Source organism: Pithys albifrons, chromosome 16 (genome assembly GCF_047495875.1).
Source record: "Pithys albifrons albifrons isolate INPA30051 chromosome 16, PitAlb_v1, whole genome shotgun sequence".
NCBI lineage: Eukaryota > Metazoa > Chordata > Aves > Passeriformes > Thamnophilidae > Pithys > Pithys albifrons.
In genome coordinates this window covers 2,574,423-2,594,369 of record NC_092473.1, presented here as the reverse complement: position 1 = coordinate 2,594,369, position 19,947 = coordinate 2,574,423, and the positions used below count along the sequence as shown (strand labels likewise).

General features: G+C 48.9%; 1 protein-coding gene across 2 annotated transcripts in view; it reads right to left on the bottom strand.

Annotated features, from left to right (window-relative positions):
* Positions 1 to 19,947, bottom strand: part of ADCY9 (adenylate cyclase 9) — a 98,315-nt gene that overhangs the window by 27,207 nt on the left and 51,161 nt on the right. The window contains exons 2-4 of one of the 2 annotated variants that reach the window (XM_071571654.1): positions 17,329 to 17,501; positions 10,699 to 10,803; positions 4,396 to 4,613 (exon numbers count right to left, since the gene is read on the bottom strand). In XM_071571654.1, coding sequence (XP_071427755.1) covers positions 4,396 to 4,613; positions 10,699 to 10,803; positions 17,329 to 17,501 — 496 coding nt within the window. The remainder of the gene's footprint in view (positions 1 to 4,395; positions 4,614 to 10,698; positions 10,804 to 17,328; positions 17,502 to 19,947) is intronic. The other variant, XM_071571655.1, reaches the window with a different exon arrangement.

Genomic DNA, 19,947 nt, shown 5'->3' with positions numbered 1-19,947 from the left:
GCTCTGCTCCTGATCACCAAAGCACCCCCTCAGTCACACCACTCAGTCAAGGGAAATATTCCACAAACAAATGACACAGCAAACTTTTGTCCTTTCAGGAAGAGACTAACAAGTCCTTCCAGGAACTTAACAGCTCTCACTCCAGATGCCTGCAGATAATTGCAATCTAAGCCAGCAAATAGTAAAGGTTAATTGCTGCTGCAGAGCACAACCTCAGGAGATGTGTGGCTGGGGGATATTTGTGCCTTGGGTGGAATTCTGTTGCTCAGAGCAAGCCAAGGATGACAAAGGTGACAAATTGTTAGGGAAAAAAAATAAAATAGCCGTTTCTTGTTATTTCAGACACTAAAATAACTCAGTAACTCGACTGGGAACACTTCCTTAAGAATCTGGGCTGCAAAGAAAAAGGGAATCCAAGGAAATAGAGAGCTTAGACTGACTTCTGGAATAAAAGATTTAAAATTACCAGAATCATCACCAAAGTCAGTGGCAAATAATGACACCAGCTCAAGAAGGGACCTGGGGGCAGATCTGCCAGAGGGTGTTTGTGCCCTCCTTCACCTTCTCTTCCAGTGTGAGATGCAGAAAAAATCAAAATAAACAACATAAAGGAGGCTTCAATCATTAAAAAGTTGTTTCTATTTCCCATTCTCTAGTGCAAAAATAGAAAGCTAAATTTTGCTCTAGTTGTAAGAGGTTTATGAATGAAGTTACCCAAAGACAGCTCTGTCCCTTGATCTGCAAACCCTCCTTTCTTTCCCTGGGTGGGTGTCAGAGCTGAAGGACTTGACTGGCAGATGCACATGAGGTCGAACTCTCAGCAGAGGAAGAAGCTGGAAGATCCTACAGAGATTTTCTGAGCCTGAATTATTCTTTTTGAGGGGGGTTTTCCTGTTTAATTTTCCTGAACTCTTGGCAAAGAGGTTTTTGGAAGTGCAGTTCCCCAGCACACAACGGCACGTGGGAAGCACTTCTTTTTCTTTTTGAGATGTAAGACCAACCAACCACACATTCCTAGACTGATGCTGGAGAAGACAGAAGACTCTAACCATGAATATGGCCAATACTTTATAAGCTTTAATCATTCTGGCCTTGGCCAATATACTTAAAAAAATCAGGATACCCTGAAAGAATGACAGGACACATTCACTTGAATTACCCTTCTCTCTTTCATTACTCCTTGTCTTCATTCCTCTCCTCTCTTAGATGTTTGCAAGAGCATCTTATAATAAGAATTTTGAAAGCTATTGGGTTTTTCTAAAAGATTGTTGAAATTCCTTTTTTAGAATCATAGAATGGATTGGGTTGGAAAAGACCTCCGAGATCATCAAGTCCAACCCTTGGTCCAACTCCAGTCCCTTTACCAGATCATGGCACTCAGTGCCACGGCCAAGCTCACCTTAAAAACCTCCAGGGATGGGGAATCCACCCCCTCTCTGGGCAGCCCATTCCAATGCCTGAGCACTCTCTCTGCAAAGAATTTCTTTCTGATCTCCAGCTTCAATTTCCCCTGGCAGAGCTTGAGCCCATCGTGCCCCCTTGTCCTATTGCTGAGTGCCTGGGAGAAGAGACCAACCCCCACCTGGCCACAACTTCCCTTCAGGCAGTTCCAGACAGTGCTGAGGTCACCTCTGAGCCTCCTCTTCTCCAGGCTAAACACCCCCAGCTCCCTCAGCCTCCAGGGCAGCTCCACAGAGGATGGTGATGCTGTGCTGGAGGATGGCAGAGGAACAGCCCAGCACAAAGCAGAAGGGGTGCCACGATGGACCCAGGGTGAAGGCAGCATTCCCAGTGCCAACCCAGCTCCATGCCAACTGCTGCCTGTGCCAGAGAGGAAGACCCCACTTCCCTTGACTGAACAGTCCCACACACCATGTGCTTCCCAGGAGGCACGAGGGATCTGTGTGTTTCCCAAAGGACCAACACTGGGAAGTGGGAGAGGACAGAAAAACAAATTTCAGAAGTATTTAAACAGCAAACTGACCCAAGGAGGTGATGCTGTGGGATTACTTCATGCACCTTATCATCATACTTGGGTTAAGTACCTTCTGTTATAGGAATTTATATGGAAGTGACTCTGCTCTGTCAGCCCCAGGGGATTACTGGAAGTGCTGCCCTGACCAGTGCATGAGCTCTTGTTTCCTGCACTTCAGGAGGTTTACAGCCCAAGGAACACCTAATTTTTCTTGGAAACAAAAATCCCCAAACCGAGACTCCTTTGAGGTATCCACAATGAAATCATGTTCTAACATTCTGTACACTTACTCTGTAGTTTTCAAATACACAGTAATGTGCAGATTTCAATGAACAGTATTTTTATAGTGCCTGTAGTAAAGCTGCACTCAAAGCTCAAACCATACCCTGTTTGTCAAACACAGAGAATCAAGTTGTAAGAACTGGTAACTTTGCATAAAAGTCTTCTTCTATAATGTCCTAATACAACATGCCACAGTAAGACTGTCTTCATTATTATGGTTTTTAATGAGAGCTCTGAGGTATCAGCTCCCAGGTTCAATCCTGGCATGCAAAGAAACTCCCAACCACAGAGCTAAAGCTCTGGAGAGAGACTGGAAATGAGAAATATCACCAGTGTCCAGCATTTCCTCCCAGGCAGCTCCTAATGCAGTGTCCAGGCTCCTGAACCCCCCAAGAGATGTTCAACCCTTCCCAGCCCTATGCGATGCTGTGGGATTAATTAATGTACCTCATCATCACACCTGGGGTAAGTACCTTCTGCTGCAGGGATTTATCTGGAAGTGCCTGCAGGGCAAATCCCTGCCCAGTGCCCAGGGAAGGCCACTTGGCTCCTGCTGGGTTTGAGCAATGTCCAACCAGTGCAACAAAACTCCCTGAAAATGGGGATTCCTGCAAAATGACACCTCAAATTCCACACCCAAAATCCTCACAGATGCCTGACTGATCAAGATCAATGTTTGATTGGAGGGGATCAAGAATGTTTTTAAAAGGACTTATTCCATGTCATTTCTCACTGAGAGATGTTGAAAAGATGAGTGTAAACCAGGAGGCTTAAAGCATTTTGCTTAGACCTAATTAATCAGAAGATTATTTTTGGAAAGTTCTGTTTACATGGACTGAACTCGGCGGAGAAGTTTCCGTGGCAACAAGAAATGGCCCACTTAATATGGTAATGATGGTATTTAATTGAGACCAAAAAAGAGCCAGGCTTTGACTGATCTCAAATCACAGTCCTGCCTCTTCCTTCTTCCCAAATCAGAGATTTATCCATTTTGGGAGTGGAGGAGGAAAGCATCAGGAACACAAGAGCTTGGGCTTGACCAACAGCATAAATGAAGCCACTTCTGTAAGTTGAAGTTTGGAGTGTGCTGGTTCCAGTTTAAACAACAATCCCATTGCTGATTTCTGCCAACACTCAGACTTTCCCAACCCACTGTCTTCTAATATTTGAAAATATCAGCTAAACAGCAATTCTCAGCCACTAATGACAGAGAAAAACAATAAAGGAACCAAAGGTTTATCTGAAGTTGGCACAGGAGAAAGGCAAACTGAGGAAATCTGGGTAAGGGATTGCAGACAGAATCCTGTTCCTGCTTTCCCCTCTCCCTGCCTCGCCATGTTCTCAGCTCAGGTGATGGTGTCCCTGCTCCAAGCAGCCCAGGGGCCACACAAGCACACAGTTTCATGGATATTTAGATAAAATACCCTCAATTGGAGTGGAAGCAGTGAAACAAGAACAGCCACAAATAACAGCAAACTCATCTGTTTTGCTGCTCCGGTCCAGTCACTGTCACAATAGGGGAAATGCAGTTTTGTGTTTATAAAAATCCCACACTACTGAATTTTGGAGAATGTTTCCTCTGCCCCAAATGATTGGGTTTTTGAAACAGAGAAACTAACTTTACAATATGTAAGTAGGTAGAAATTCCAGGAGAAATCTCTCCTCTGAATTCTGTTTCCAAGCCCAGCATGATTTCTAGGTGTTAGTCACACAGTGTTATCAGATGTTGTTCTGCTATACAAAAATGTGGTTTGTGGTTCAGATTTTATGTTACATCTTAAATTGCAGGGCAAGGCACAAACAAGTGCATTTAGACAACATTTGATTGTTGAGATAGAGCTGAACTTCATGACAAGTGATTTAAAGAGCAATTTCCTTTCCAAAGACTCGAGTGAAGGAGGACTGTTCACCCTGGAAGCAAGATAAAAACTGGCTTTACATGTTTCTGAACAGAGTGTTTCTGATATCAAGTTCCTACTGTAGTTTGAACAGAATAAAGATTAAATCAGAAAACTTGTGATATGTTGTATGTTAACAATAATTATTGAAACCAGAGAAAAAGCACACAAAGATTAAAGACATGGGCCCCTGGCAGTGCCTTGTCACCTCTGCAGGATTTCACACTCCATTTTCCTTACCTGTCCTCTTTAATCACATCCACAAAGTGAGCATCTGTCTTCTCCCTGATGTTTTTGAACCTGAGGGGCAGCAGAGCCGACTGGTCCAGGCTGACCCCGCCCCAGCGCCCCTTCTCCTGCAGCATCTCATACAGAGAGGTCTGGCTGTTGCTCAGCTTCTCCTCCTGGGGAGGACTCAGGAGCCCGTTCTGAGTCTTGGGGCTGTGTCCTCCTGGAGCCTGGATGACAGAAGGAAACACACACAGGGAATGTCAGGGGCTGAGAGAGCAAACAGATGAGATGCCAAGGAGCAAAAGCTGGAAGAAGCTTTTCTTCAACACATTGAGATTTGACCTGACCATGTCAAAGCCCAAATTCCCCCTGCTCTGACTTCATCCCCATCCCTGTGGATGCATCTCCTCCATGTTCTGTAGGCACATCCCTGGTTAGGGGGCTTTTTGTTTTTTAGGTACCAGCTTTCCAAGGAGCAGAAAACAACAATTCATAGAATCATAGAATGGATTGCTTGAAAAAGACCTCTGAGATCATCAAGTCCAACCCTTGGTCCAACTCCAGGCCCTTTACCAGATCATGGCACTCAGTGCCACGGCCAAGCTCAGCTGAAAAACCTCCAGGGATGGGGAATTCACCCCCTCTCTGGGCAGCCCATTCCAATGCCTGAGCACTCTCTCTGCAAAGAAGTTTTTCCTGATATCCAACTTCAATTTCCCCTGGCAGAGCTTGAGCCCATCGTGCCCCCTTGTCCTATTGCTGAGTGCCTGGGAGAAGAGACCAACCCCCACCTGGCCAGAACTTCCCTTCAGGCAGTTCTAGACAGTGCTGAGGTCACCTCTGAGCCTCCTCTTCTCCAGGCTAAACACCCCCAGCTCCCTCAGCCTCTCCCCACAGCACTTGTGCTCCAGTCCCTTCTCCAGCTTTGTTGCTCTTCTCTTCTCAGTTGGGTTGAAAGAGACCTGTGAGATCACCAAGTCCAATCCTTGATCCAACCCCACTGTGATCACCAGCCCAGGGCACAGAGTGCCCTGGGCTGGTGATCACAGTGGGGTTGGATCAAGACATGGTGAATTCTCTGTCCCTGGAGGTGTTTAAGAGGACACTCAGTGCCACATCCAGTCCCTTCTCCAGCCTTGTTGCTCTTCTCTGGCCCCGCTCCAGCCCCTCAATCTCTTTCCTCAACTGAGGGGCCCAGAACTGAACACAACACTCAAGGTGTGGCCTCACCAGCACAGAGTACATTGCACACATGCAATGACAACCAACCACAAGCCCAAATTTCATTCACTTATCTTAAGGTCAAGATCCTCCTACAAAGTTTTTTGAATACCCACTTAAACTGTGCTGACTTTCCATGGATCATGAGACAACTCACTCTGGCAGCCCCTGCAGATTCTTCCCCTGACTGCTGCTGCTTTCCCAGTGCTTCCTCCCCTCTCCTACCTGTGGGAACAGTCCTTTTGTACATCTCATCACCCTACAAAAAAAATCCTATAAATTAACCCACATTTTCCTCACTGACTAAGCCAAACTTACTGTTTCTGTTTTTCTTTTGCCTTTGTTTTTAAGACTTCAGTGTCAATTCTGACACAAGTTGGCAAAAGGCTTAGGTACAGTGTCACCAATCCTGCTTTCATTTGAGAACATAAATGACTTTTAACCAAAATTCATTCTATTTTCATGGATCCTGAAATTCCTTCTAGTACATTTTGCCTGACCTAGACCAATATGCACTGAAGCAATTCCAAAAGAATTAGACAACCCAATGTGGTTAGAATGAAAATGAACTGCAGTTAGTCAGGATCATTTTCAAATGCAAACACAGAGCAAACGGTGCATATTTGAATGTTCATCTCCCCCCTCCACGTCTTATCACTTCTCATGTAGCATTTCTCCTCATCCTGAAGCCCACTCATGACAGAAGCTTCTCCATTCCTGCCTGTAGAGCTCTGACAAGCTCCTCCAGAAGACTATTCTGAGATGCCACCGCAGTGACCATAAATAAATACCATAAATATCATCATCACCACCCCAACCATGTGCTGAAATATGTTCCTGACATTGTAAAATCAACTTAGTTAAAGTTAAAAAATATCTGGTTCCTGGCTGGCTGTGCAAAGTGAGTTCAGTCTCCTTGTGTGACCCAACCCTGCAGCACCTGAGCACAGACAGGGGCAGTGAGAGGGGCAGTGAGAGGGGCAGGGAGAGGGGCAGAGAAGGGGCAGTGAAGGGGCAGTGAGGGCAGTGAGAGGGCAGTGATGGGGCAGTGAGAGGGGCAGGGAGAGGGGCAGTGAGAGGGGCAGTGATGGGGCAGTGAGAGGGGCAGGGAGAGGGGCAGTGAAGGGACAGGGAGAGGGACAGGGAGAGGGGCAGTGATGGGGCAGTGAGAGGGGCAGTGAGAGGGGCAGTGAAAGGGGCAGTGGGAGGGGCAGTGAGAGAGGCAGTGATGAGGCAATGAGAGGGGCAGTGAGAGGGGCAGTGAAAAGGGCAGTGAGAGGGGCAGTGAGAGGGGCAGTGAGAGGGGCAGTGAGAGGGGCAGTGAAAAGGGCAGTGAGAGGGGCAGTGAGAGGGGCAGTGAGAGGGCAGTGAAAGGGGCAGTGAGAGGGGCAGTGAGAGGGCAGTGAGAGGGCAGTGAGAGGGGCAGTGAGAGGGTAGTGAGAGGGGCAGTGAGAGGGCAGTGAGAGGGGCAGTGAGAGGGGCAGTGAGAGGGGCAGTGAAAGGGGCAGTGAGAGGGGCAGTGAGAGAGGCAGTGAGAGGGGCAGTTAAAGGGGCAGTGAGAGAGGCAGTGAGAGGGGCAGTTAAAGGGGCAGGGAGAGGGGCAGTGAGAGAGGCAGTGAGAGGGGCAGAGAAGGGGCAGTGAGAGGGGCAGTTAAAGGGGCAGTGAGAGGGGCAGTGAGAGGGGCAGCGAGAGGGGCAGTGAGAGGGGCAGCAAGAGGGGCAGTGAGAGGGGCAGTGAAGGGGCAGTGAGAGGGGCAGTGAGAGGGCAGTGAGAGGGGCAGTGAGAGGGGCAGTGAGAGGGGCAGTGAGAGGGCAGCGATGGGGCAATGAAAGGGGCAGGTGCCAGACCAAGGAGCAGCAGGAGAACCTCGTACAGGGAAGGGACAGGAAGCACCCAGGCTTGGCTCCCTGTCCTAGCCAAGACCTCCAGAGCTCAATCCATACCAAGGTGTGCTGGAATGGTTCCCTGGAGCTACAGCAAAAGCAGGAGGGAGGTGAGTTGTGCCTCCCCTTCCTCCCTGCCAGGGGATCCTTGTGCTGCCCCACTGGAGGTGTGAGCCCCACAGCCCTGTGCTGGGCACCAGGGCATGGCAGCAGTGCCAGCCCAGCCCCAACAGTTTCTGGCAGCCTGCAGGTGTCACAGCACAGCAACAGCAGCTGAGGAAGGAATAGGAAACTGGGGAGTTTCCTTGCTGTGCTGCCAGTGCTTTGCTACAGACCATAATAACCAGGAGAGAAAGATGATTCCAGCCACACAAACCCCAGCAGGGGCAGAGCAAGAGCCCTCCTGCATGGAGAGGTGCTGCCTGGGACAGAGGGACACTCTCCTGCTGTAAGCCAGAGCCACAAGCACTTCTCACATAAAAGATCATCGTGTTCTTTCCAAGGGAACACATTCAGCAGCTTCCAAGCAAGTCTTGTGCATCCCTACCAGGTTATCCAGCTCAGAGGGAATGTGGCTGTGGAGCCAGGAGAACACCCCTGGCCTGGAACTAACCAAGGGAAAACAAGGAGAACTCACCAACAAGCTGCTAGTGAAGGGTCTTCATTGTTTGGTTGGGGTTTTTTTTTTAATTTATGTGAAGGATTGCATTAGGAAAACCTGAAGGTCACAGTTACCACCATTTTTCCCCCCCTAGTGAAGTCTTTCTGCCTTTCCCCACCCCTGCAGCGAGTTGTCACTTGAAAGGCACCCAGGTTTTGCTATGATCAGCCCAAATAAAAGACCCAAACTCCTGTGCACTGTCTGCTCTCCCTGCTGTTCTTCAGGATCATCTGAAAAATGCAGTGAAAATTTCTGCTCCTTCAAAGAAGGTCAGCGTGGACTTTCTCTTTAGCTCCTTGGCAAAGGCTCAAATCCCCAAGAAAATTCCTTCCTTCAGTCAGCTCAAGGTTTCCCTGTGCTGTCTCCACTCTGTTAATCTTAACAGGCAGGGATTAGAGTGTGAAACTGTTTGTGCAGGAGAAAATCCCTATTTATTAAAAGTTGTCAGCTCCAATGTTGCCGTGGCTTCTGAGGGCCACAGGCCATGCAGGTTTGCTGGAGAGCTCAGAGACAGGGCAGCTCCAGAGGCTGCTGGGACCCAGGAAGGTCCATGATGTGGTTTCACATCAGTAACATTCCCAAAAGGCAGGGCACAGGAGCACAGCATGTGGCATGGGAAGGGCACAGACTCCAGAGACGGGCAGAGGGAGCTCAGGGCTCTTTTTCCCAAGAGACTTGAGACTTCAAGGAAGAATTGCTAATCAAATGCCACAGCAACTTTGTGCATGTGGCTGCTCTTTAAGCTCTCAGTTAAACAGACATCCCAGAGCCATGTAACAGCTCCAATTTTTGGCTGAGCAATAACCAAAAAAAAAAGGGATGTGTGACTGGGTCTCCACTAACATATTTCTTCCAGTGAACCTCGAGCCCTTTCCCTCTGCCCTGCACAGCCCTCCTGGAGCAGGGTCAGGTGAGTGGCTGATTCACACACACACAGCCAGTACAGCTGCAGGGAGAGGGAACTCAGGATAATTGCAATGACACTGCTCTCTAGAACTCCCTGAAGGGAAGTTCTGGCCAGGTGGGGGTTGGTCTCTTCTCCCAGGCACTCAGCAATAGGACAAGGGGGCACGATGGGCTCAAGCTCTGCCAGGGGAAACTGGAGATGAGAAAGAAATTCTTTGCAGAGAGAGTGCTCAGGGATTGGAATGGGCTGCCCAGAGAGGGGGTGGATTCCCCATCCCTGGAGGTGTTGAAGCTGAGACTGGATGTGGCACTGAGTGAGAATCCACCACATCTTGATCCAACCCCACTGTGATCACCAGGAGTGCCCTGGGCTGGTGATCACAATGGGGTTGGATCAAGGGTTGGATTGGATGATCTCAGAGGTCTCTTCCAAGCCAATCCATTCTATGATTCTATGAAGACATCACTGACATGGGGCAGTCAGTACCTGAGGACAATCCCTGTCTGCAGTTGTGTCCTGGAGATCCCTGGCATGTGGGCAGAGCCAGACTGGAGAAGTAGCATCTCCTGCTGACCTGCAGCTCTCCCAGGTTTCTCTCTTAAAGATCTCATGCTGGTTTGAGGGCAATACCTGCTGGCCACTCTGCTCCACCTCCCTCAGGCCTGAAGGGATTATTTTTTCACTCTTTTTTCAAGCTGTTTCCTGGGAATCCTGGCATGGAACTGCTGTGTAACACAGCCCTGCAGGCCAGTAAGGCAGGCCCTGCTTCTGAGCTTACAATCCAAGCAGGAGACAACAGGTCAAGTACAGACAAAGAGCAGAGAGACAAACACTGATTCATGCAGTGGCTCAGCAGTGGAAGAAGTGCTGGCAAGTTTTTCAATCAGCTTTCTAGGCGAGAAGAGTCGTAGGACAGATGTGAAGAACAAGACTGTTGTCTCAGAGTGTGTTCATGAAGTGATTCCCCCCCCCAAGGAGGGAAAACATGAAACTTATTTGAATATATAACAGCCAAGTGGTGAGCACAGGTCCCCAGCCTGCACTTAGGCAGGAGCTGAATGCTCAGGAAGGAGAGGAGACAGGCAGAGCAGAGGCTGGGAAGGCCATGAACGAGAAAAAACAGACAATGTGTGGAATGGCAGAGGAGTAGGTGGCTGAGGGAGAATATCTAAGCAACAGGGAGGGAAAGCAGCCCGAGGAGGATGTAAGATGCTGTATTTGTTGGTCACCAAAGGATGCAAACTGAGTCGAAGCTGTGAGTTTCAGCTGTGAGCACCAACAGGAACAACCCTGTGCTAGAGCTGCAATGCAGAGGACACTGGCAGGACACGGGACAGTCACTGGGTAAGGGATGGAGGGCCCAGGAGTGCTGTTTGTGCCTGTCTGAGTAGCTCCAGCATAACTGAAAGAGTCCAGATTTTAGGACCTTCTCAGTATCAATCTGAGCCCATAAAATTACTAAAAATTCTGAAAATTGAGGTGGGAGACTCGAACTAAATTTCAGAACCCAACTGCTCAAAATCCAAATCAGTTCTGCTGCTTAAAAGCTTGAATAAAGGAATGGCAGCAAAAAAATGAGGAAGCTGAGGGAAGCAGAGAAAAAAAGAAGAAGAAGGGGAGTGAGAAATACTTCAATTACCTTCACACTGTTTTTATGCTCATCCTGACAACCATTTTGGATAGCTCCTTCCTCTACGCTGACATCGCAGTGGGGAGCAAGGGTGGTACTACATGAAGGGCAAGGCTGCAAGGAGACAAAAAAATTTTAGCCAGGAATGTTCTGGTGTCCTTGTAGTATTATGCAATTTGTAATTCAGTCCACTGGTATATTTGCAGCGTGGCTAAAAGACAAAGCTACAGAATGGGAAGCAGGGAGCAAAATCCGACTGGAACAGAGTGCACCATTTCAAAAATAAATCACAGATTGGCTGTTCACTGGAGCTACATCTAACCCAGGAAAGCTGCACCAGTGTAAGATCCCAGACACACTGGGACTGTTGTGTACTAGCACAGGACCTCCCCAAGAGGAGTAAAACGATCTTTAGTAGGTGGAGGGCAGTTTTCTTGTGTAAAAACTGCCTGCAAAGGGATCTGAATGGCATTAGGAGTGAAGACTTAGCACAGAATGCAGCAAAATCCAGAGAAAGCACAAACCACCACGATGCACTATGAGCAGCACAGGGAGATGGAAAGCAACAAATCTGAAACTAATAAAGGGAAATCCTTTTTCCTACAGAGCTCCAAGGCAGGGCAGTGGAGCTCAGGCTGTTGTACACTGTTGAAGCCAAACACCCAGCAAAAGTCCCAGGGAACATGGAAAGCAAAGCCATTGGGATTTGTACCAGGAACAGGTTGTGCATTCTGGAAGCAACCTGAAATGTTGCAGTTGAGCTTTAAAAACAAGCTAATTCCTTTGAGTTTAAATGTGATCTTCCTTAGGGGGATTAACCCCAGATTTGCATCTTCCAAGTTCTCTCTTTTCTGCAGTCCTGGCAGAGCACAGGCAGGATCCTGCTTGGAGGGGCCCTGTGCTTGAGCCCTTCTGCAAGCCCCTGCTCTGGGATGTTCATTGTGACCAGGCTCATGAGCTCTGCTGACGTGTGGGGGCATCCACTAAGCATCTTGATGAGTTTTTCAGCAAGCAATTTGAGCCTGTTGTCTCAAACTCAACACCCCATGTTCATTTTAGATGCCTGGAGGGACAATTCCAGGCTCTCTAGTCTGTCATTCTCCTGATCCAAACCCACAACTTCCACCTGCAGGTTCACTTCCAATTCCAGAGACCAGCGTGTTAAGTCTCTTCAGAGCTGACTCTTCACTCTTTCCCATTTCTGGTGTCACACCTGAAACTCAATCACCCAGAATGTTTAATTGTCAGGTGTTTCTCCCAGCCCCTCCCCCTGTGACTGCTGACCCACCTCAGCACTCACCAACGCCCCTCAAAGGCTTTCATCAACACCTTGAGCCTTCTCGGGAGACCATCAGATCTGCTGTTCCCCAGGGGCAGAGGCCAACTGGGGCACTGAAATTACTCTGAGTTTCCTACCCTGACATCAGAAAAGCAACTTAGATCCAGTCCTTAACCTGCACAGTCTGAACAAATCCCAGCACAGCTAAAGAAACTATAAAGTTGGTTCTCAGATGGTTGTGTTTAAAAATAATCTTGGACTAAACGCCGAGAATGTCTTGACCACTCTGTGGAAGGCATTATTAGATGGCTTGAAAAATAAATTGGCAAAGGGCTAACAGGCACTCCAAACTCCTGGAGGGTCAGGCAGTAGATTTATCCAAGGCAGACGGCAGTTAATGGCAACAAAACCCAAGCACCTCTAACAGTAAATAAAGCAAACACTCCCTGTTTGATCTTGCTAATCAACTCAGAAGGCCACCTCAAACACTCAGCTCCCGGGGTTAAACCAGGAGACAAAGGGCTTGCAAAAGCAGCCTGACCTTTGGGAAGAGGCAGAAGTCCCTCTTGACTTTCCCCATGTGTTCAAGTCAACATCATTAAGTTCCTTCTCTGTTGCAGGCGCTCACAGGGCTCCGTGTGCTGTGACCTCAGTGCCATGAATAAAACATGAATGCACTTCCAGCAAGCACCCAGACAAGGAAAAGGACTTTCTGTTTTCATACCAAGCAATGATTAAAACATTTTTACAACAGCTTATGATTCCCTGTCAAGTGAGGCATTTCATGAAAGATAACAGGGCAAATAAACTGATACCAACACTGCTTGAGCAGGTTACAGTGTTTTCATTCAAAAACCAGCTGCTATTACAGACTTAGGGGTTTCAGCCTCTGTCTTCACCATTTTAATCACGTACATGGACTTTGCTGATACCCACCCTTACTACAGTTTGCAGTTAAATGAACTACAGATACACCAGAGGAGGAAACACAATTCCTTTCATGGATCACTTGCTGTTCCATTCCCCCTCCTGACCTTCCTTTACATTCATTCAAGCCCTGAATGTGAAATTCATCCTTGGCATCCAATATGGCCATTTATTCCCTTTAAAGCAGAAATATTTCAACTTGCCTGTAATTTTGCCCCTCCTACTTCAGTCTCTTTTGCAGAGCTGGAGTCATCTCCTCCTACCCTGACACTGTTTACAGCTTTGCATTTAAAACAGTCTCATGGAAGTCATGATTCTTCTGCAAATTATTATCTCCAGACCCTACCAGAGAGCTGAAGGCTTTACAAAAACCAACACACAAACCCCCAAAAGCTGTAAAAAAGAAGCCCACTCCTTTTCAAAAGCTGTGCATGATCTGTGATTAAACTGCAGTCATTCTTTGTGGGGATTTTTTGAAATATGTATTTCAAGCAAAAGAGGGGGAATTTGGATTAGATATAAGGACAAAGATTTTTACAACAGGAGTGGTAAAACACTGGCACAGGTTGTCCCATTCCTGGAAGTGTCCAAGGCCAGTTGGACAGGGCTGGGGGAATAAGTCCCCATAGAATCATAGAATGGATTGGTTGGAAAAGACCTCCCAGATCATCAAGTCCAACCCTTGGGCCAACTCCAGGCCCTTTACCAGATCAGGGCACTCAGTGCCACGGCCAAGCTCACCTTAAAAACCTCCAGGGATGGGGAATCCACCCCCTCTCTGGGCAGCCCATTCCAATCCCTGAGCACTCTCTCTGCAAAGAATTTCTTTCTGCTCTCCAACTTCAATTTGCCCTGGCAGAGCTTGAGCCCATCGTGCCCCCTTGTCCTATTGCTGAGTGCCTGGGAGAAGAGACCAACCCCCACCTGGTCAGAACTTCCCTTCAGGCAGTTCCAGACAGTGCTGAGGTCACCTCTGAGCCTCCTCTTCTCCAGGCTAAACACCCCCAGCTCCCTCAGCCTCTCCCCACAGCACTTGTGCTCCAGTCCCTTCTCCAGCCTCGTTGCTCTTCTCTGGCCTCGCTCCAGCACCTGCCATGGCAGGGGGTGGAATAAGATGAGCTTTAAGGTCCTTCCAACCCAAACCATTCCAGGATTCTATGACTGGAACAGCAGAGGGAAGGCTGGTGCACCTCCAGCCTTGCAGGTGTGCTGTGGAGTGTGGAATATCTACACTGGCCAGGCAGGACACTGCACTCCTGTGCTGCAGCTGCACTCTCAGAACATGTTTCTCAGCCCGTGCTCAGCACTCACAATCACTCCATCACTCCAGCTGATCAGACCACAGGGACACCTGCTTTGGAGTCATCCAGAATCCACTCCAGCATGAGTGAACTGGGACGCTGCTCAAGAAACCCCTGGCCAGATGTACAGTGCTCAGGGTGATGAATAAAAGCAGGCAGCCATAAACACCAACTCAGTACAGTAGCTGTGGCACAACAGGGTATCCAAGGCAGCTGAAACTGAGCTGGCACTGGTTCAAGATGCTCTTCTGAGCAGCTTCTTTTTTAGCTTCTCCTTCCCTCACTCTGACAGCCACGCTGGCACTGCTGCTCTGCACAGACCAGCACTCAGCAAACACCTGAAGAGCAGGAGCTGCACTTGGATCATCCTTGTGGGTCCTTTCCAAGCCAGGATATTCTGAACGGCGATTAATACCCAGCAACAGCCCCAGAGCAGAAAATCAGGGAGGAGGCAGCAAACAAAGCATGGTGAGGCAGCAACAGGCTCCACATCACATAGAATCATAGAATCATAGAATGAACTGGCTTGGAAGAGACTTCTGAGATCATCAAGTCCAACCCTTGATCCAACCCCACTGTGATCACCAGCCCATGGCACAGAATGGGCTGGTGATCACAGTGGGATTAGATCAAGAAGTGGTGGATTCTCACTCAGTACCACATCCAGTCTCATCCTAAACACCTCCAGGGATGGGGAATCCACCCCTTCTCTGGGCAGGCCATTCCAATTCCTGAGCACTCTCTCTGCAAAGAATTTCTTTCTAATATCCAACCTAAACATCCCCTGGCAGAACTTAAGCCTGTGACCTCTTGTTCTCCTGCTGGTTGCCTGAGACACACCAGCTGCTGTGGGACAGTGGTGCACCTGCCCCTGCCCTTCTGGTTTAGAAGACACAGAGGTGATCCTTAACAACAGGTTTCATGTTGGCTCTGGATCATTTTAACAAGTACCACTGTTATACACAACAACTCTTATCACAGCCCAGCTGTGGGTGGGTCAGTCCTGCACCTCACTGTAGTTTCAGAGTCCTCAGTCACAGCTTCCTCTGTGCCTGCCATTCCCAAGGCACCCTCATTGTCTCTCAGAGCAGCACCCTCAGCTTCACTGCTTTCTTTCACCCCAAGGCACCCTCACTGCCTCTCAGAGCAGCACCCTCAGCTTCACTGCTTTCTTTCACCCCAAGGCACCCTCACTGCCTCTCAGAGCAGCACCCTCAGCTTCACTGCTTTCTTTCACCCCAAGGCACCCTCAAGTGTCTCTCAGCAGCATCCCTCAGCTTCACTGCTTTGTTTCACCCCAAGGCACCCTCAAGTGTCTCTCAGCAGCACCCTGAGCTTCACTGCTTTCTTTCACCCCTCCTCTTCCTTCACTGCTTGAAATGAAGGAGTTTCTACCCGTTGCTGTCACACTTGTACACGGCCACGACTGGGCAGCACTCACAGGTTCATTTGTACAGCTCCCCACCAACTCTAGGATGCATTTTCCTGCCTTATTTGCTGGTGCTTTTGCTGAAAGCCAAGAGGAAGATGCAAAGCTGGTGCCTGCAGGATGCCAAATATATTCTTTCTTGCACAGAGGAAGGAATAGAAACCCATCACCAGCAACTTGGATGCTGTCAAACCACACACAGTGCATATTTTGGGGAGGGATAAAGTTGGCTCCAGCTCCCTTGTGTAGTTAGACAGGCCTGGCTTGCTCTCTAAGCAGCTCACTTGAATCACAGAATGACAGAATGGATTGGGTTGGAAAAGACCTCCCAGATCATCAAGTCCAACCCTTGGGCCAACCCCAGTCCCTTTACCAGATCATGGCACTCAGTGCCACGGCCAAGCTCAGCTGAAAAACCTCCAGGGATGGGGAATCCACCCCCTCTCTGGGCAGCCCATTCCAATGCCTGAGCACTCTCTCTGCAAAGAATTTCTTTCTGATCTCCAACTTCAATTTCCCCTGGCAGAGCTTGAGCCCATCGTGCCCCCTTGTCCTATTGCTGAGTGCCTGGGAGAAGAGACCAACCCCCACCTGGCCAGAACTTCCCTTCAGGCAGTTCCAGACAGTGCTGAGGTCACCTCTGAGCCTCCTCTTCTCCAGGCTGAACACCCCCAGCTCACTCAGCCTCTCCCCACAGCACTTTGGAAGTCCAGCTGATCTCACTTTTACTGCAGAACACAGACCCATGTGCAGAGGCAGGTAAAGGTGCCCTACTCATGCTCTCCTAATCCAGAGGACAAACAAACAAGCAGGAAAAATGGAGGAGCACGAAAATCACCCCCACATCAACTCCACCAGCTCAGCCTCAGACCTGTGTCAAAGGGATCCAGTCAGCACTGAACACACTGAGGTCTAAGGACAGGGACTGTGGTTCTGAAATTGTGCCCAGCTCAGGCAGCCCAGGATAAGGAACCCTTAGCACGAATGAAAAGACAGAATACACATCTGTTGTTTGGGAAATCTGCTCTGAGCTGGAAGCTGGAGAGTAACAGCAAAGCTCTGAAGCAATACACATTGTGTCACAGATTTCCTCCTGGAGAGATCTTGGGAGAGGTGTGAACATAAAGTGTCATCATTCCTCCAGGCTGAATCCATAAAACCATGGCCCTCAGCTCCACGTACAGGTTTCCAGAGCAAACAGATACAACAATAGCACAGACTCCTGAAGTGTTTTCTCCCACCATACAAAGAACCCAGTTATCTTTTTGCAGGGATGTCTGTTAAACACTCCTGAAAAGGCTCACAGGTACAAAACCTGCACGAGAGAGGAATGGCAGAAGCAGCAAAAGCAGAAAATCACAGAAGTTACAGCAGCTGCATAAATCACATTCTTTTCCCCCCACATAAAATCCAGACCACTAAAAAAGCAGCACTGATCTCTGAAATACAAAAGGAAGTATTTATCTGAAACCACCTTTATAAACTGTTCACTTTCCTTTAGGGATTGTTTGTCATTTGGTGAGTGGAATTTTCCTTGGTAATTTTGTTCCTCCCTCAAACTATGTTTTGTCACTCTATGTATATAGACATATATATATATAAAATATATATAAAAACATGTAAAGCAGTGCATAACCAAGCCTGTGAGGTTTCCCCATTGCTGTTTGAGGTCTGTGCTGCTGGTGTGTGAGATGGGAGCTCACCTTTGGTTTCTCCCCCTGTTTGGGAGCCTTGCCCGTGTCCCTGGCGCTCTCGGCCGAGGACGCTCCCGCTGTCCTGGCCCCATCCGTGGCCTCCAGGCCAGGCAGCAGGGCCTGGGAGCAGCTGCACTGCGGCTCCTTCACCTTCTGACCCGAGATCAGATAGGTCTTCAAACCTGCAGGGAATACAAAGGGACGGTCAGAGCTGCAGAAAGACAAAGATGACACTCCTTTGGGCTTCTCAGATAGGAAATACAGAGACTCCCAAAGCGCTGTCCAGCTCGGCAACAGCACACAGAAAAAGACAGCTGGGAAAAACAGCCAGAAATATAAAGACATTCTGCATGGAGTGGTGGCACAGAGGGTTACCCAAACCTGCTCTCCAGGCACCCTGAACACAGCAACAGCCAGGACCAAAATGCACTTTCTTTATTACATTTTCACTCATGTACTGCTGAAAAACACAGCTAAGACCTTCTGTATTCGCTTCCAAGGCATAATTTGAGCTCTCACATTAACCCTTTCCTCGTGGAAAGGGTTTGCAGCCTGGTTTTCACTGATTAATATTCTACTTCTGAAAACCAGCATCTCACTTGCCAGAGAGATGTTGTGAACATTGCTCAGTGCTGGGAGCACACTGAGAAAGGAAATGGCATTTAAGAGCTAGAAATTCTGATGGGTTTTCATACTTAGTGCAGACTTCACATTTTCAAAGAACAAAATCAATCTCCCTCTCTCGCACGTACACCCACACACGCCCTCTGCAACTGGTGCATGAATTGAGGCATAATTGGAAAGCAGATCCAGCACTAAAGGCCAGGCTGGTAAACAGCAGGTTGTACCAAGCTGAGCTGTATCAAAAACCTGCTCAAAAAAAGAAAGATCGGAATTTCGTTCAGCACATCACTTTATTTTACTTCCTTGAACTTCCCCCTTGTGATGTTCAGGGTTATTTCCAGACACAAAGATTAAGAAGGAGCTGTTCAACACTGCTTTTTGAATCATAGAACGATAGAATGGGTTGGGTTGGAAAAGACCTCCGAGATCACCAAGTCCAACCCTTGGTCCAACTCCAGTCCCTTTACCAGATCATGGCACTCAGTGCCACGGCCAAGCTCAGCTGAAAAACCTCCAGGGATGGGGAATTCACCCCCTCTCTGGGCAGCCCATTCCAATCCCTGAGCACTCTCTCTGCAAAGAATTTCTTTCTGCACTTCAACTTCAATTTCCCCTGGCAGAGCTTGAGCCCATCGTGCCCCCTTGTCCTATTGCTGAGGGCCTGGGAGAAGAGACCAACCCCCACCTGGTCAGAACTTCCCTTCAGGCAGTTCCAGACAGTGCTGAGGTCACCTCTGAGCCTCCTCTTCTCCAGGCTAAACACCCCCAGCTCCCTCAGCCTCAATCCAGAGGAGTTCATTTTATTGCCACTGGATGGGCAACCTCCTGCTCAGGAGGTGCCCTGGAAAGTGTGGAGGTCACAGAAGGGGAAAGTGACTGTTCTGTGTTGCCAGACCCTGCTGGCCCCTGGGATGCTGCCCCTGGCTCTGGGGGTGGCTGCTGTGTGTCCCCTCCCTGCCCTGACACTTGTCACCCCCTGTCACAGCCAGACCCGACTGGCACAGCCACGGACTGCCCTCAACTGCCTCTGTCACAGGGTGAGTGCTGGAAATACCCATGTCAAGGTGGAGCCTCGGGAACAGAGGGCAGGTTTCTGCTGCCTCTGATAAGGTCACCCCCTCAGAACCTTCTTCACCCCCTCAGAACCTTCTTCACCCCCTCAGAACTTTCACCCCCTCAGAACCTTCTTCACCCCCTCAGAACTTTCTTCACCCCCTCAGAACCTTCTTCACCCCCTCAGAACTTTCACCCCCTCAGAACCTTCTTCACTCTCTCAGAACCTTCTTCACCCCCTCAGAACCTTCTTCACCCCCTCACAACCTTCACCCTCTCAAAACGTTCTTCACTCTCAGAACCTTCTTCACCCTCTCAGAACCTTCTTCACCCCCTCAGAACCTTCTTCACCCCCTCAGAATCTTCTTCACTCTCTCAGAACCTTCTTCACCCCCTCAGAACCTTCTTCACCCCCTCACAACCTTCACCCTCTCAAAACGTTCTTCACTCTCAGAACCTTCTTCGCCCCCTCAGAACCTTCTTCACCCCCTCAGAATCTTCTTCACCCCCTCAGAACCTTCTTCACCCCCTCAGAAACTTCTTCACCCCCTCAGAACTTTCACCCCCTCAGAACCTTCTTCACCCCCTCAGAACCTTCTTCACCCCCTCACAACCTTCACCCTCTCAGAACCTTCTTCACTCTCTCAGAATCTTCTTCACCCTCCCAGAACCTTCTTCACTCTCTCAGAACCTTCTTCACCCTCTCAGAACCTTCTTCACAGACAGAAACCCACACTGTACAAACCTCAGGTGAGCTCTGTAACGCACAACACTGACCGTACTTTGGACATAACCTTTGCAGGAACTCTAAGTCAGGCACACCAACAGCAATTGTGCAGTTTCTCTGCTTGTTCCTGTCATGACCTCAGCTCCTGAGCACTCCAACCAGCACAGAAAGCCACATCCACATCCACCATGTCCCCCTCAGGCTCCTGAGCTGTTGGGAAAGCT